An 18,775-nucleotide genomic window follows, 5' to 3' on the forward strand; every position below is an offset into this window, starting at 1 on the left:
ACATTTCAGTTAAGTAATTATATAATCTACACATTAAGGCCACTATTCAGCATCAACATGGACTGTCAACTTACAACATGAAGCATGTAGAGGTGAGCACTATTGCTGTTTTTCTAGCAATTTATATAGATCCAGCCAAGTGCTGCCTTTTGGTGGTTGCATTGTGCATAAGCAGCATGACCCTATAGAAAACAAGACGAAAGGAAAGCTTTGTACAATGTCATCACTCTGAGATGGACATCAAAAGTTTCCACGAGGACTCTGTGCCTCCCTGGACTACTTCAAGCACAAAAACAAGAAGGGCTGGAGATGTGTCAAACCTCAACATATTAACCAAAGGAAGAGCAGGGAAAGAAGAACTAAGTAAAATCACAGGGGGACCCTGAGAGCTTCAAAAGACCAATCCCTGGCGCTCTGATCAAGATTCCTGTGGATGCAACTCATCAGGGAATGGCAACGAGGAAGAGGAGAGGGGAGGCCTGTGGGAGTAGCATAGTGAGAACAACCACACATCTGCCAACTGAGTCAGCACTGCAGGATTGATCAGAATGACACAGAATGGCCCTGTCACAAGCCTATTTAGATATGCTTGAAAACAGACTTTGGGGGGACATGTGATACCACTGACTACTCCCCAGCTTTTTCCAACTTGGATGTTGTATGTGGAGTTTGTTGCTTTTTTCTCCTCTATCTCTCTCCACGTTTATATACATTATTTTAATCGTGTGTGTTTTGGTCTGCCTCTGTAATGTGAGTGTCAGCCCAGTGATGCTCCAATTCAAAGTGACATTGCTTTGGCAATGACTCCATCTAATGGTTAAATTTCTGAACTGCAGGCTCAGTAAGTAAGTAAGTAAGTAAGTAAGTAAACTTAATTTATTAAGCGCTTTTCACAGACAGACATTCACAAAGCGCTGTACACAAATATTAAAATAAACAATAAAATCAATAGACATTATATACAATGTAAAAGATCAAATGTAATTAGTGTAAAAAATATAAAATGTAGATCAACAAAAGGCTTGTTTGAACAGAAGAGTTTTTAACTGTTTTTTAAAAGAATCCACAGAGTCAAGCAAACGTAGTGGTAGTGGTAAACTGTTCCACAGCCTTGGTGCAACAGACTGAAAGGCTCTGTCCCCTTTTGTCTTCAGTCGTGTACGGGGAACAACTAAGAGACTCTGAGTCTGTGAGCGGAGATGACGAGCAGCAGTGTATTTTAAAAGAAGCTTGGATAAGTAATCTGGAGCCGTTTAGTGCTCTGTATGTTTAAACAAGAATTTTAAAGCGAATTCTAAACTCTATTGGGAGCCAATGTAAAGAATATAAGATGGGAGTGATGTGAACACGCTTGGTAGAGCGAGTTAGTAGTCTGGCTGCTGCGTTTTGTATTGTCTGGAGGCGAGAGAGAGATGATTTATCCAAGCTAGTAAACAGGGAATTACAGTAATCTAAGCGTGATGACACAAATGCATGAATGAGTTTCAGTCACAAAAACGCAATATTTTGACCATTACTGAGCTTACACTTGAGAATACTATTTGACCTTTGTGACCTTTTGTACTCCTATTGATATATGTTATATTGTACAAATAGTTCATTAAACACACATTTTCTCAATTTGTTGACAAAACAAACAAACTGGGAAATAATTATTGGCTTTATTTGTCACACCGTGACTGTGGCTGTGGTCTGTGGCAAATTTTCATCTTCACCACTGTACGTGGAGTCTAGCAGTTATCTTTGTGAAAAACAAAGGATCTTGCGGGCAAAATTGGTGCTTGAGGGCACTTCTGAACTCCTTTCAGGCTCTTTTACTCGGTCTTGTCTCACTAGGGTGGGCTGTTATGCAGTGAAAGCAGGTGGGAAGATGTGAGGGACACTTCTTCAAAGAATTTGTTTTCAAAAAAATATTTATCACTTTACACAATATTTATCACTAAGCAAATGTCTACGTGACTTTTGACATGAAACTCTTGTATGATAAACAACTTACAGCTTCCTCTTACTGTAAGAACATGCAGATTTAGAAAAAGGGGAACCTCAGCTCTGAATTCTTAGAATAACTCTGTTGTATTTGTACACACACACACACACACACACACACACACACACACACAGAGAAGTATAAATAAAGCACGCACACAGTGATGAGACGCAGGTCTTGCGTCCATGACTGCCCTCGCGAGTTAAAGACAGCTGCAGTGTTTGTGTTTTCTAACTCAGGTGTCTCAGCTGAAGAACTGCGGGGTGATTTTAAGAAATCCCCTGTCAATTGGTTATGAGCAAAAATTGTTTCTATAAAATAAAAATTAAAAAAACAAAAAAAACCCCAGTTTCAACCGTAACGTGAAGTACACATTTTATTATTTTTTTCCTTTTAGTGAAAGGAAACAGCCGTCGCCGGTATGCTAGTGCGCACGCTCCACCCCCTACGCCTCTTTCCCCCCCTTCTTTTTGCTTTGTGAATAAACAGAAATGTGACTTTTGCTTCATAAACAGTTTGACAAACAAGTGGTGCCTGCAGGGTGTATATTCATGGTATAACCGGCATAAACACAGCCTCACTTCGTGTGTGATTGTGCAGGAAATACAACTGTGCGCTCAGCTTCGAAAAAGGACCGCATCTATCCATTTATCCTCATCTCACCTCTATGTATGTGCTCTCTTTGAGCGCAGGTGCGGCTCTTTGCTGTGACACATCTCTAATGTAGTCTAGACGCTCCGGCGCCAGGGGTCATCGGGTGACACACACACACACACACAAACAACAAGTAACACAACATGGACCATGAACTCTGCGTGACTCAACTATACCAAGACAGTTCACCTATTACGAGCCTTTAAAGTAAGCTTATTGCTAAATAGTCTTGATATTTAATCAACAGGTAAGGTAACACCTGATTCTGTTCACATGGACGGAGTTTTTTCAGTGCTAAATAGTCTGCACATCCCGGCTCTTATTATTTATTTTGCTGCGTTATTTTGCAAAATTATCTAATCTAAAAATAAACTACATAAATGAGTGCGATGCAATATTTGCTCTTGGTGTTTTCAGTCCTTTATGTCCATCTTATGTGTCATTTTTTTCTGTTATCAATCAACCAACCGATCATTCGATTAAAGGCCTGTCAACGGGCTTCGTAAAGGTTCTTTTAAGGTCACCAGAAAGCTACATAAAGACTGCACCTGCACCTGCACCAAAGTTCTTTTTTTTTTCTCTCTATCTCCGAACATTGTTGCATTTTAAAACCTTCTTCAGTGAGCTATAAATATGAGGCGCTCCAAACACACTCTCAGTTTTACTTCTGCCAAAAAATGACCACAATGCCGAGACAACTGGAGGTCCAGAACTCGATCCTCACTGGTGGGGACAGCTTTAACATGTGGCACGACTACATGAATCTGAGCCAAGTGTTCGAGAAACTGTGCAGCAACCGTGAGGTTGATAACCGAGACACCGAGCGTCCAAAGAAGGGACAAGCGCCCCCTTGGAGTAAGGTCCACACTTCCACTCTGGGGAAGAAATCCTCCAAAAACTCATCACAGTCCAGTCCGACCAGCAGCGCGTCGGACACCAGCAGCAGCGCCTCATCCTCGGACTACTGCCGCTTATGCAAGCAGAACGGGGAGACTCCGAGGGTGTACCTATCTCACAAGCTCAAATCAGACGACGGGATAGTTTTCTGCCCCGTCCTCCGGAACTACACTTGCCCGATCTGCGAAGCCACCGGTGACAGCGCTCACACACGCAAGTACTGCCCGCAGATGAAGTGCGAGGCTGCTGGGAGGATGCAGACGGTAGGCAAGTTCTGGTAGCTGCTGAAAACTGAAGCTGCGAGAAACTGTACATATTTACCGAACTGTTTGGGGTATGTGTTCGTGTTGGCAGAGACCGTTTCAGTTCCAAAGACTGTTTCAAGTTTGACTGTCAAACACTCCGCTGCAGTCTGCAGCAAGGAGCTCTCATCCAGCACATCTGTGGAGCCCCGAGCCGGGGTGAGCGCTCTCAAACCTCGGAAAAAATTAAACTCTTTAAAGTCCTCGAGTGTTTATTGTTGTTGTTATTGTTGTTGTTGTTGTTTAATATGATACAATTTCGGGGGTACTTCATAGGTCACAAGTGAAACACTAAAGTGGCTAACCTTTCTGTGGAATTAAATAGATTTCTAAAAATGTGCCCATAGTGTCAGTGCGCGAGTCTTTTAGTTAAAATGCAAATGCTATATTATCCCTCATGTCAGACAGATTATTCGACAAAAACGTCAGTATTTTGTCTTTTTTTTTTTTTTTTGGTATTATAGAAAATTTTTAACTCACATGCAACTCTTCCACTTGAAGTTACAGATGTACCTGAACTCACCAGAGAACATGCGTCATAAAAAAATAATTAAATTAAATTAAAAGTAACACTTCAAGGCAAAAGTGAAACGATTATGTGAAGTGAGAAATTGAATTAAGGTTCAATAGTTTTAGTTTCAAAATAGAGGGGCTGGGGAAATACAGTATACAAGGTCAAAACAGAGTTTGTACAAGTTTGTACAAAGACAGCTGCAGTGTTTGTGTTTTCTAACTCAGGTGTCTCAGCTGAAGAACTGCGGGGTGATTTTAAGAAATCCCCTGTCAATTGGTTATGAGCAAAAATTGTTTCTATAAAATAAAAATTAAAAAAACACAAAAAAAACCCCAGTTTCAACCGTAACGTGAAGTACACATTTTATTATTTTTTTCCTTTTAGTGAAAGGAAACAGCCGTCGCCGGTATGCTAGTGCGCACGCTCCACCCCCTCCTACGCCTCTTTCCCCCCCTTCTTTTTGCTTTGTAAATAAACAGAAATGTGACTTTTGCTTCATAAACAGTTTGACAAACAAGTGGTGCCTGCAGGGTGTATATTCATGGTATAACCGGCATAAACACAGCCTCACTTCGTGTGTGATTGTGCAGGAAATACAACTGTGCGCTCAGCTTCGAAAAAGGACCGCATCTATCCATTTATCCTCATCTCACCTCTATGTATGTGCTCTCTTTGAGCGCAGGTGCGGCTCTTTGCTGTGACACATCTCTAATGTAGTCTAGACGCTCCGGCGCCAGGGGTCATCGGGTGACACACACACACACACACACACACACAAACAACAAGTAACACAACATGGACCATGAACTCTGCGTGACTCAACTATACCAAGACAGTTCACCTATTACGAGCCTTTAAAGTAAGCTTATTGCTAAATAGTCTTGATATTTAATCAACAGGTAAGGTAACACCTGATTCTGTTCACATGGACGGAGTTTTTTCAGTGCTAAATAGTCTGCACATCCCGGCTCTTATTATTTATTTTGCTGCGTTATTTTGCAAAATTATCTAATCTAAAAATAAACTACATAAATGAGTGCGATGCAATATTTTGCTCTTGGTGTTTTCAGTCCTTTATGTCCATCTTATGTGTCATTTTTTTCTGTTATCAATCAACCAACCGATCATTCGATTAAAGGCCTGTCAACGGGCTTCGTAAAGGTTCTTTTAAGGTCACCAGAAAGCTACATAAAAGACTGCACCTGCACCTGCACCTGCACCAAAGTTCTTTTTTTTTTCTCTCTATCTCCGAACATTGTTGCATTTTAAAACCTTCTTCAGTGAGCTATAAATAGGTCACAAGTGAAACACTAAAGTGGCTAACCTTTCTGTGGAATTAAATAGATTTCTAAAAATGTGCCCATAGTGTCAGTACAGGATTGTGAACATCGCAACGCAAAGTTTTTGATTTCTCTCAAAACATATATTTCTTTTCATGTTGAACAGATAATATCTTTAATTTGAGTCAAAGTGATTTGCACTTGAACACGCCCACCAGAAATAGACCGGGACCCATTTTTATTCTGCATGGCTGCTGGAAACATCATGTCACATCTTTGATTAATTTCATCTGAAAATAAACGTAAGTAAAGCCAAGTGTGTTACAAAAGCTTTTATAATTTGTATTGCCAAAATCGCAGAAAATAACCCCATTTAAGCTGGGTCGACAGCCACCCCTAATTTTTGCATGATTGTAGCTGCTAGCTATAAGCTAGCTAGCTATCCTGCGCAACGTTAGAACTGGTTACCAGAAACCGACCATCACAGTCGGGAATACAAGTTAGTATACTGGTAAAACACGGCTTTTTGCCTAACTAGCTAGCGTTACCACGATGCATCGGTGGTGGATAAAGCTAGCTAGCATAAGTTCATAGTTCATAACATTCATAGTATAACTCCGTGCTCCGCTTCGTTTGAATTTTTCTGGTGAGCTCGCGGTTTCTAGACACAAGCTTGTGTTTGTGCGCGCACGTTTGTCTCTCTTCATATAAATATCTGTGTGTTATGTGTGTGTACACCGAGCGCAAAAGATAATTATTAATGTGCATGATTTAGAGACAGAAATAACAAGCCAGCATATAAGATCAATGACATAAGACTAATTCCTTCAATTGACTTTCAGGCGCAGCTCGGAAAAATGTGCATTTTCTGAAGAAATTTTAATTTTAACAGCAAAAAATTGACCCTATGCCAAACTTAGTCGCTAATGGCTGGTCTGTAGACTGTTTGGTATGTCATGTTACGTATTTCTTGGTTTTTCTATGTAATGTGTTTTATAGAGAAGTAACATTATTCTTTTTTTTCTGTATGCTTTCAGAACCACAGATCGCTCCATCCATTCCATGGCTGAAGCATACATTTTCATTTAATCTGAACAGGTATCATTTTGCATTTACACTGCACATCCTTTTTAAACATTTCATAATAATCTAGACTCTCCCTCATTATCCTCTCATTCACCTTGCTGATGTGTTGAGGACTTGATAAAAGAATACATGGTATGTCCATATCTGTTCTGTCTCTACATGAGATGCAGTCTCTTGATGTAAATTTGACAACTCTGCTATTAAATGCAGTGATTAATGTAGGACAGCAACGATTAATCAACTCATCAAGTTAATATCTTAGGGTTCTGTATTGTTTTCTTTTTTTTTCTTGGGCTTTGTGGAACATTTATGAAAATGTTCCACCATTGATTTAATTTAATGATTATGCAATTCACAATCTGATTAGTCAAATAATTGTTCTAATAGTCTGTGACCAAACAACTATCAAAATAGTAGTTTATTATGGTCAAAGATTTATCAGGTGTGCCAGACTTCAATTCTTCACTTGTACATTTTGTTCCATATTTTACCTCAAGATATCCCAGAAAGATGAAGCTGAGGAAGAGCTGCAGAGTACCACCATGGCACTCTTCGTCTTCAGGGACAACTCAAGCCTCCTACATCAGCCTCGAGACATCGGGATAATCATTGATGGTGTGGAAGTCCTGAATGAGTTGCCTTCTGTGGCAGCTGGAGTGGCAATGGTCTTTGGACTCTGTTATGCTCTTAATATGGAATATCCACGAGGATTCAGGTTCACCTTTGAGGCTCTTCAAAAGATTATGATGGAGCTTGACTTTAACAAGATGACCTCTAAGATTCGCAAACTTAATTGTGAACTTAACACTGCACAGTAGTGTGTTTGCATGCATGTGTGCATGTGTATGTGCACATGCATGTGCATGTGTGCTTGGTTATTTTGCTTGGTTGGCCTGCAGTGGTATTCTACATTCAAAATTTATAAGAACACCCATTTGAAAGGGAGATTTAAGTTGATTTCATTGATACATGTGTAGATTTTTTTTTTTTTTTACATTGTACAGGCACAGTGCACATATAAACATTTTTGAGTACTTGCAAATTGGTTTAAAAATAGTTTTTATAATGGTTTTATGCCAGTTTTAGACAGGTTGCAGGTTTTATACTGGTTTTCAAAAGATTGCAGGTTTTATAAAACAAACATTTCTCTAATCATTTCTGCCGTAGCACTAAATCTGTATATTACTAATCCTCTCTATTGATTATAGTTAAAATGGTTTGGAACAATAAATAATTTTGAAATAATTGGTTGGCCAACTGTCTTGTTTTTTATAGGAAATGCAGAGCATTTTTGAACTGAAATGAAATGTAAAAAATATAGTTTGAATATATGTAAATCAATTACCTGGCTTCAACACAAACATATTAGTTCATGTTAATTTGGTTCGATGTGAATACATTAGGTTGGTTAAATTTCAATATATTAGCTTGGTTCAATAATTAAAATATGGTTCTATGTAAAAAAATCAATTTGGATCAATGCAAAATTTAAAGTTTCAGTCAAGTCTAGTAATATTGTTTATATCAACATAAAAGTATCAGGTCATATCAAGTGACTCAATTTGGATTCTATAAAGCCAAATATTTTGGATGTGACAACTGGACATCATTTTTTTTAATTTGAATAGGGTTATTTTTTTTACAGTGTAGTTTATTTCTCACAGTTTTTTAAAAATTCTCTTGCTTTATGGTTCTTAGCGCTGTTACCAGTCTTTGCATTTATCATCATTTTTTCTCTTTTTTCTTTCATGTTACACAAACATGATTACATATTGCATATGAATCAAGGTTGTGCAGAGGTGGTTGCATTTCCCAGACAATCATGCAAAATATATACATTTCTTTTTTTAAAAATGACATGGTGCGACAGGACTGTAGCACAGTAATACAGCAACATCAGAGGCAAATTCCATTCAAGTTTTGCAAGCCTAGCTTTGAACTTTATTTAAATAAACAGCAGTGACTCGTTATGACAAGGATCATTCTTAATCTCACTCAAACCATGCTGAACGGCTCTAACCCAATTAGGAACATAGGGTTGTTGTTGTTGTTGTTGTTTTTTTTTTTTTAAAAAGAAAAGAAAAACATAACTGAACACAACAGTATGTCAGTGCAGTGACTAATCAGGCAGTACAGTTTCAGGAACCGTTTTAACTGAGGCAGGATGGCATTTTGGTTTTTAAATGGGCATTTAAAACCTGAAATAATCCTAAAGGCTTAGACAAAAAGGTGACATTTGTTTTCGAAATTGAGGTGATGGGCATCTTAGTCGCTGTCACTCCTCTCTCCTCTCTGGAGCAGCCTCTTTCCACTGGAGGGCACGGGAACCTCATGCTTCACTGAGACCTTTGACTTGCTTTTGCTGTCCTTGTCAAGCAGCTCCAAACCGTCATTGATCTTCTTCAACATCTCGTAACGCTCACGCCCACGAACAGGGAGGAGAAAAACCTCCTTGTCGTCCCCCTCAGCACTGGAGGTACATTTGGACTTCTTTGTGGATGTGGTGTCAGGAGGTGGTGCGCTCTTTCGTTTTTTCGCCTCTTTGGTGCCGCTCTCCTTCTTCTGTTTATTGTCCTCCTGTAGCTGTAACAAAGAGGGACGAAATAACAAAAAAGAGAAACATATTCGTCAAGTAATTTTACCCCCCCCCAAAAGTGGCATTTAACATGATGATATTCTACTGCCTTCTGGGGGAGGGAAGGAACAGCGGTTTTTCTTTTGAGTTTATATTCAAGTTTTCTCCTTCTTGCCCCCTCTGGTGTACAATTTCTTCCTTTTTCCTGTTTAAAAAGAGTTCACATATTTTGTCATTTGACTGTAAGCAGTGCAAGGAGGAGATGCTCGCTTTTTGCATGACAGTCTGCCACTTCAGTCTTCCCTTTCTTTATAAGGCTGGAAAATACTTCAGACCCCTCCTCAGGCAGTAAGGGGCCTGAGGTGGGGTCTGAACTGTGGGTACCGGTATGAGGAGAGAAGGGGGACAGGACTGGATAGTGGCTTAAAGTTAGGATTTGGTTTGATTAGGTGAGCCGGTTTTTGGTTGTGTCTGCTTATGATTTGAAACAGGTCTGAAATGAGAGAAAGAGGAGTTTGTTCCTGGGGAATTATAAGACAGTGGTGTCCCGTTTTCCTTCTCATTAATCATATGAGAAGAATGAAGGCGTTTTAAAGATTTTTGAGTTGAGGTTTGTCCTTCTCTTTGGTTTTTCTGTGTGTTTTTTTTTTCAAATCCACAGCAAGTGTCACTGTCTCTCTCTGAGTGCGCAAAACTTTTTTTCTTATGCACACCATTAAAAAAAAAAAAGTTGGGCGCACCCAAATCAGCGTTCAAAGATTGATGGCTCCCTGTCAGAGCACTGGCTATGAATTTCAGATCGATCAGGCCTTAACTTGACAAAAAAGTTATCAATCGTTCTTTTCATCTTTTCTCATTGCCCACGGTCAGTTATATCCACTTCTGTCGGTCCTAGGATATTCACAAGGCCTGTGTATCATCACTGATTTCTATAATCCACTTGATTCCGCTTCACAAGGTCCAGATTCGATTTGGTGCAATTTTTACTCAGAAAGTGAGAGATCTTATAATTCTGATCATTTATCAGTACTGACACTAAACTTTATCAGAGATGTGACCATCACAGCACATGCCGTTGTGTCAAAGTAACTGAGAATAAAATAAAATAAAAAACATAAAGGAGATTTTCCTGGCATGGATTTTATAGCAGATAACCTTAAAAATATTCTGCAATTATACCCAATTTGAAAAAGTTTACATTTCTTCAGTATTGAACAGCAGAAATTATTCTTTCTTGTCCGAGGTCATTTAAGTACAAAGAAAAGAAAAGACAGCGGCCGCCAGCGCTGTAAACAACGGTAGACTGATGGGTAATAAGCAAATGAGTAATGCGGAAAACAGATGTTTGAGATGGGAAACTTTTCTTGAAGTACAGAGCGAGAGCTGTGCATGAACTGTGGTTTTTATCGTGTTGGAAGCAAAACAGCAAAAGTAATAGGGAATTAACGACGATATTTATCAAATGTGAAGCATAGTTTGGTTCTTCTTTTGCTGCTGGCCTAGTGAATTTTGGTTGAAGAGAGACAAAACCTGCAGCCCAGAATCTTGCGCAAAAAAGACGTAAAGACGATTCAGACACGACGAATCAGAATTAGTGAGCTTTTGGCTTTCAGCCCCGACGGCGGCTAAGCTAATTCTGATGCGCCGGTCCGCTCTGTGTTTACCGTTTCCTGCTCTCATTCGCTGGTTGTTGTTGAAATAGTTTTGTGAGCTTTAGCCTGAGACTCTGGCGTTTCTGGTAAAATACATTTATATTCATTCAATTCAGGATTTAATGAATCGGTATCGCTTCATTCAAGCTACTCACCTTTCTCTATCCACCTGCACTTTCAGCTGGACCAAGGACATTTCCAGAGGTCCCGCCCCTGACTATCTCTGATTGGTTTAGACCACGAAGGGCAATGACGTGTGTCTGTTGTTGATCACATGGATGTCGGTGGCAAATTTTACAAACACTTCTCATAATGACTAACTACTCCTGACATTTTTGAGATGTTAGCTCTTTATACAACGAAGTTATAGTGCGATACAAATAATATCAGGCTGATCCTGCCACAATTTGTTCCCCCTGTGTAAATCACGGACAAACAGTATCCCACATTGCTGATTTTTCATTCACAAACACTTCTTATTATGACGCATTACTCCTGAAACTTTAGAGGATTTAGCTCTTTTTAGAGTAAAGTTACAGGAGAATAAAAATAGTTATCAGCCAAAATGTTAATGTTTTATTAAAATAATCCCATCTGATACCCCGTGAGATGAGATAACTCTTTAATGTCATTGCACAGTCATACATAGTACAGTAGTACAATGAAACTGGAAAACTGTCCTACGTCGGCTTTTCCATATATATATATAATTTTCTGTTGTATGGTAATGTAACGATACTAATTTTTCACAAAATGAAAACATCAGTACTTCCTGCGTGCTCCCAGCACAGGGGAAACAAATTCTGTCGGGGATACCTACTTTGGCACAACAGATCCAAGTATAAAAACAATAACAAATACAATTTCTAGGTTCCATAACAGTTTTTATCATTACTTTATTGTGGATTAGGTGAAGAATTGTTAAATGTGGACAATTTAAATAATAGACTAATGCAATAGCAAATTGTGCCTTTTTCTCAGATGGACAGCAGATGGAGTTAGAGGAGATGAGGTAGGAAGAGAGGCAAAGATTGAGTCATGGGCAGAGCCTAGTTTATTTCTCATAGTTTTTTAAAAATTCTCTTGCTTTATGGTTCTTTGCGCTGTTACCAGTCTTTGCATTTATCATCGTTTTAAGTGTCTTGATTTTAACTGGATCTAAAAGGCTTGGATCTCCACATCGTTGGTGGGAGAAGGTTATCAGGGTGGCTTCAAAATTTGCGACCACACGTTTGCTTTGCATTTTCCCCACCAAGTTGAAGTCACTGATTTTGCTGTTCCAGACTTTTGGAATCTCAGCTGAAACCCACATTCGCCAGGGTAATCTGTCGTAACCGGAACAGTGGAGGCTGCAGGTGTAATGCCGTCTTTTTGCAAAATGTCATTTGGCAGCTCAAAGAGATTTTCACCAAAGTTTTCAGCTAATTGCTGCTCATTGATGATCTGAAACATCTCCATGGTGTCATCTGGCCTCCAGGTTTCATCATGACCCGTTGTATTGCTGTTCACGGTTGAGGTAGTGTCCAAACTGACGGACAGAGATTCAGTCACAGGTAGCTGTTCCCACAGCTCTTTAAATGAATTCTGGCTGAAGGGTAGATTCTGATTAAAAACCAAAATGCCATCCTGCCTCAGTTAAAAAGGTTCCTAAAACTGTACTGCCTGATCAGTCACTGTACACTGTTAGGGTTAGGTTGTGGAAGATAATCCCTTCTCCGAGAGGAAAAGGAGCGTACCCGTACCCGTCCCAGAACACTTGGCGGTCACGTTGGCGCCGGCGGCCATAGCGCACCACAGTCCAGCCGTTTTCCATGGCGTCCAGTCTTTTTTTCTTTTCCTCTTTTTTAAATTGTCTTTCAAAAAATCAAATGTTCTTCAAAAAAATATCTATTTAAGTTAATGTGAACCAAAAACGGGAGATTTTTTTTTCTTTTGTGTCCTTTCTCACTGTCCCTGTTGCCCAGTTTTTCTGTTCCTTCATCTTTCTCTCTCATCTCTCTCATCTTTCTCTTTCCCCCAACACTGTTTGTCCCGTCATGAACAACTGAAAATAAAATTTAATAAATAGTAACAACAAACGTTGATCAAATTGTTTTAATTTTCATTATTCAACATTTGCACAGTATTCAGGTGAGTATTCGCTACGACCAGGTAAGTATGTAGGTAGGTGTGTGCTTGGTGAACAGGTATGTATTCAGGTAACTTTGTGGGGAAGGCGTCACGGTGTGCAACTTGGAGTCACGCGCTGCACTCCGGGGATGGATGCACACAAGAGAATTTATTAACGTACAGTGTCCAACAAGTGTATATACAAAAGGTGAAACGGGCATGGCTCCGGGGGGAAATCCAGGGGAAAACTCTCGTTTCTCTCCAAACAATCACAGGAATCCACTCGAACACTCGCCACTCAGGGAACACCAGGGAAAACAGTCCAGAGGGTCTGCGCATAAGGAAACGCTTGTTAGTTTCAAACACACAACGACACGGAAAAACACTTGCTAGAATTTCACTTACGCGATTCTTACAAATCCAGCGAAAAACAACCGTTGTTTCCTGGCTTAAATGCAATCCACACTGACGAGGCACAGGTGTTTCTTCCTCCGAGAGCTGGCCCGAGGGCGTAAACCCGTAATCAGTTCCGCCCTGGAGAGAGAGATAGTGATAGGGAGAGAAACACCTGATCAGCGACCAGCTGAACCTCCAGGCAGTGACAGGAGGGTGAGGGACAGGAAGTATACTGCTCTGTCCTTCACTGTTATGGCCTGGAGGTTCAGCTGGTCGCTGATCAGCTGCTGGACTCTTTGGTTGTGTCCCAGAGGGACACGTAAGCCCTCACGCCACGTCAAGGCAGAGTCCATGTGAGGGGTGGTTTTTTTTTTTGGTTTTTTTTTATTTTAAATACCTCTATTTACACTGGAACTTGTGAACACCACAAAATGAACTGAGATCACACTTCTTCAAGATCAACTACAACAGAAATCAAATTCACACTTGTCTTAAAGTGGATTCAAAAGATAAACAAATATGTCCTACTGTGCTAGTTCTAAGCATAAAGTCAAAATAAAGAAAGGACATGATTAGAACAGGAAATCAGCTTGTATGCCTATGCATCCCTGAGAAGGTCTCTTCGCTTTCTCCCAAAGCCCTTGTACGACCTTGCAGGTAGTCTTGCTGCTTTGCATTGTCCGACATACTCCTTGTACGCCACGCCAGTGGAGATTGTTGGATCAAGGTTGATAAATCCCTCTTCCTGCTGTGTCCAGTGTCTGCTGGTTTGAGCGGGCATGTACACAGCTCTCGTCTGCAATAGGTCAGGTTCCTCATCCTCTTCAAGTACAGGTGCATCCTCTTCCTCCATCTCCAGGGGGAGATCTGGAGGCAACTTTTTCTCCGCATGGGGTTTTGGGTTCCCCATTCGATAAAGAATGTCATAGTGGAGCTTATAGAGAGTGAAGCCGAAAACCTTTTCACAGACTGACGTTGAAAGGATCCTGTACTTTTGGAGCTCTGCCTGTGTCATCTTCAGCTCCAGGAGTAGGTCCTTCACTTTCTCATATGACACAAAATCCTTATTCATGATAAGTCCCACTGAGCTGACCAGCACCAAGACCTTGTTCCGTGTGTGTTTTTCAGTCTTCCCCGGAATCCTCTTCATCACTTGCGCCAGCCATGGCATTCCATGCTCTCTGTACCTTTCAAGGGTCCTGGCGTAGCACAGTCCACGGCGCTCCATCTCCATGGCCACATCTCCCACTATGGCCATGGCCTGGGACTCGATGGAAGGCTCCCTGTCTTCATTATGTATCTCTACATAATCAATCAAGTTCCAAGAAGCCCTCCTTGTTCCCTTTATGTCGCGGTACTTAATGTCTGGGAACCACCTGACCTTCAGCTCAAGGAATCCTGCTCTCAGGCATTCTTGTACATTCTTCCCTTCCCCTTCAACAAGCTTCCTCGCCCGGGCAAAGGTGAATGGGGTCGGGAAGGAGTCTCTGGTGGCCAGGTTCTCCGTCAGTGCAGCCAGATTAATGTGTCCCTTTAGATTCTCTGGGCATTTTTCCCCTTGCAGCTCTGAGATGAAGATGCCGTCGTTCCTCCTGAAGAGGTCTTTCAGCAGGAGTTTCACAAGCTCAGGTCCCAGCACGGAAGGCTCGCACTCGAGAGTCAATGTGAGAGCAAATAGCCTCTCGATTCTTTTCATCTGGAGTGTGTCCCTTGTCCAGTGTGCCAGAGGAGGTGGGCAGTCGTCAACAGCTGCACCAGTTGCTGCACCCAGGCCCATGAAGCCCCGCATGTTGGTTGCACTGAATTCGTGCAGCGAGCTGGTCCCGAGTGCTGCAGAGTACTGTCTGTCCATGTTGGACAAGGGGTGCCCGTATAATGCCTCCTCCAGCGCAAGCTCCAGCTGGAATGCCTTCCACACTGGGAGAAAGCCGCCTTTGCCTGTGTGCTTCTCCCCAAGTTGCCGGAGCTGGTCAGCCATATACTTTAGACAGCGAGACAGTATTTCATTCACGCTTGGCTGTTCCTGTTCCCGTTTAAAGGGTACAACGAGGGGGAAGTCCGTCAGGCACTTATGTAATGCACTCAAGTCGAAGAATGAGCATGCATAAACAATGTCTGTAAAGTCTGCCAGTTCCTTCCCTTCTATCCCCTCCACGATCTCTATTCTCAGGTTATAATTACCTGCTGCCTTCCTGGCCAAGTCCATCATGTGGATGTAGTAGTCCTCAGCTCTGGTGGCCACCGCCTGAACGTAATTCGGGTGGCCGAGGCCACCAGTGACGATCAATCCACTAATGGGGTGCCGGAATGTGGACATATAATGAGTGTGTGGGCTGTCCACATAAACTTGCCAGAAGGTGACGTTAGGCCTAGTGGCAATCTCTGCCAAAGCTGGCAAGATGTCCGGTGGGTGCTGGTCAAGTTCTGTCTGCACGTTAACACACTCGTGCATGGACATGGACGTGAAGAGCCTAGCTCTGGGTCCAAACATCCTTTCCAGTCCTGCTCTTGACCAGAAAAGTGTGGTGTGAGGGTCCAGTGGTATGAGGTTGCAGGCCACGTGCAGAGAACATCGCACAACCTCGTCAGGGTCAGCTACTTCCCACAAATGAAAGGGGTCCCTTGTCTTTTGTCCAAATTTATAGACAAAGAACCGGACTTCCAATGTTGGATGCTCTGGCAACATCCTCTTCGCTTCATCCAGTTTGGAGAGTACGAACGTTTGATCCTGCGGCAATACGTTCATGCTCCCCTTGTTGTGAATGATGGTCTTCTGCAGCGTGGGTCTGCTCAGGTCTTCCAGTGGAAGGTCTTTGAGCAACTCAACAAATTTTGTTAAGATGCCATTAACAAGGTCCACCGTGTGTCTTGGTAAATAGTCAGCCATTTTACAGACTCTGTCCACCACCACAAGGGACTTGGGAATTACTATAGCTTCTAACTTGAATCCCCCGTCCAGGTAGGCAAAATCAAAGCCTCTTACCTTTCGCAGCACTTTTAAGCCCTCCACAGACAACTTACTAAGGTCAAAGTGTTTCTTTATGGTGTGCCAGGAGTTTTTCAGCTGGTGCATTTTGAAGGGTGCCATGTTCAACCTAGAAAAGGGTATATGCAGGCCTTCCAAGTTTTTTAGTTCAACCACCACTCCGTCGTAATCAAATTTACTCCAAACACGTCTCGTTGGATCCTCAACTGTCGTTGCCTGCAATGGAATGAAAATGTTGGGGTCCAGGAGGAAATCCTCAACGCTTTTAGATCTGGCGAAAGCATCCGCCAAACCCTTCATGTTTTCGACACCAACGTCCTCCATGGCTGTTGTGTTCTGGAAAGAACAGAAAGTATAATCAGGTAAGTAAAAAAGAAGTGAAACAATGTAACTGAAAAACTGTTAAACCAGGAAAGACAAAAAAAGTGTAATCATGTAAGTAAAACACATTAAAATCAAGTAAGTAAAGAACAGGAAAGAGCAATTTGCAACAGTTAAGAATATGCCAAAAATATTACCTGTATTGTAAATACAGTCTTTCAAGACAGCAGATAAAAAAAGAAAAGTTGTGTGTCTTAGTTAACCAAGACGCTGTGGTCATAAATCCAGAGACACTGCTCCTCTGAGTTTCAGGGCATGAATGACTGAGCTGAGCACTCCTCCCCTTATATAGGGTCCAGTCAAAAGTTGCCGCCATAGGAAATGAATGTCGTTCAGTGAATGAGCCAGTGAACGACAACCCCTGAACGACACTCACTGAATAACCCACTCAACGACACTGACTGAATGAGCCAGTGAACGACACCCACTCAACAACACTGTTATTAGGAAAATTGTGCTTAGTAGTCAGTATAATCTTTTAACACTAGCATCCCCAGGCTTCTACCTTTCTACCTATAAAACCCGAGAGCAGTCAAATGGTGGAAGTGGAAGCTAAATTGGCTAAATTGACCGCGGAGTCATCATTTTGCGTTTCTACCTTTAAAAGCCGGAGAGCAGTCAGTCAAATGCTGGAGTCGTTCATATGTATATTAGGTCGTTACCTAGGAATTCTGGAGGGAGGGGAGTGGGGGTGAGTGATTGAGGGGGTGGGGGAGTGGAGTGTTTCAGTTTGCCATCTTAGGGAGAAATCAACACGTCCTTTGTATGTCCTTTGTTGCTGACATTTATTGATGAAAACAGTACAAAAAACCAACCATTTGTACACATATTTACAAATAATGATAAAAAGTGAGTGAGTACATTTCAACATTTTCAGCAATCACTCACAATCCTGGCACTGCCACGGTATCTGTCGTCTGCATTTCCCACATGTGTACCTGTAGCAGTGAACACATCGCACAGTGGCCTGATTTTTTTTGCATCTGTGTACTTGGATTTTAGGTCGCAAGCCACCCAAAACTTGCTCCATGTACCACTCAGCAGGCCATTTGTAAATATGTGTACAAATGGTTGGTTTTTTGTACTGTTTTCATCAATAAATGTCAGCAACAAAGGACATACACCCATGTGTGTTGATTTCTCCCTAAGATGGCAAACTGAAACACTCCAAGTTGGTGACTTTTGGAGATTTGTTTCCCTGGATGATTGAGAATGCATCAAGATGAAACACAAAAGGAAGCTCACCGCTTTTAGCAGCTCCCCCACCCCCTCAATCACTCACTGAGTGATTGAGGGGGTGGGGGAGTGGAGTGTTTCAGTGTTTCAGTTTGCCATCTTAGGGAGAAATCAACACACATGGGTGTATGTCCTTTGTTGCTGACATTTATTGATGAAAACAGTACAAAAAACCAACCATTTGTACACATATTTACAAATGGCCTGCTGAGTGGTGCATGGAGCATGTTCATTGGTTCATGGACCTCCCTGAACTAATGGCATTTATTGCAATTGTCATCTTGCAGGGGGTTTACAGGGTTCCATCGGTAAATGACTGCTGGTCAGCAAACCTGGGAAACCCACAGATAATTGGAACTATGGCACGAAACCGCTTCCAAGACATCATGCAACACTCCACTCCCCCACCCCCTCAATCACTCACCCCCACTCCCCTCCCTCCAGAATTCCTAGGTAACGACCTAATATACATATGAACGACTCCAGCATTTGACTGACTGCTCTCCGGCTTTTAAAGGTAGAAACGCAAAATGATGACTCCGCAGGGGTCTAAGGTAGAAAACCAAAATGACTGCTCTCCGGGGGTCTAAGTGCTAATGATATAAGTTTGCATATGGTAGAATGCTGCATGTAATCATTTGTGTGTAGAAGTATATGGTAAATATATAAATAATAAATATACAAGTATATAGTTGGTGGCATATTGAAAGAATGTCTCAT

General features: G+C 41.6%; 1 protein-coding gene across 1 annotated transcript; it reads left to right on the forward strand.

Moving 5' to 3' along the window:
* Nucleotides 1-450: 450 nt before the first annotated feature.
* On the forward strand, nucleotides 451-7,965 carry LOC309719929 (nanos homolog 3-like; the record flags this gene model as incomplete). Its single annotated transcript, XM_082556357.1, has 6 exons — nucleotides 451-481; nucleotides 1,155-1,263; nucleotides 3,183-5,213; nucleotides 5,801-5,936; nucleotides 6,672-6,732; nucleotides 7,218-7,965. The coding sequence occupies 3 exons, from the start codon at nucleotides 451-453 to the stop codon at nucleotides 3,817-3,819; spliced, it is 777 nt and encodes a 258-aa protein (XP_082412483.1). The 3' UTR covers nucleotides 3,820-5,213; nucleotides 5,801-5,936; nucleotides 6,672-6,732; nucleotides 7,218-7,965.
* Between the last annotated feature and the right edge of the window lie 10,810 nt (nucleotides 7,966-18,775).

This window comes from Aulonocara stuartgranti (genome assembly GCF_965226115.1).
Source record: "Aulonocara stuartgranti genome assembly, chromosome: 13".
Taxonomy (NCBI): Eukaryota; Metazoa; Chordata; class Actinopteri; order Cichliformes; family Cichlidae; genus Aulonocara; species Aulonocara stuartgranti.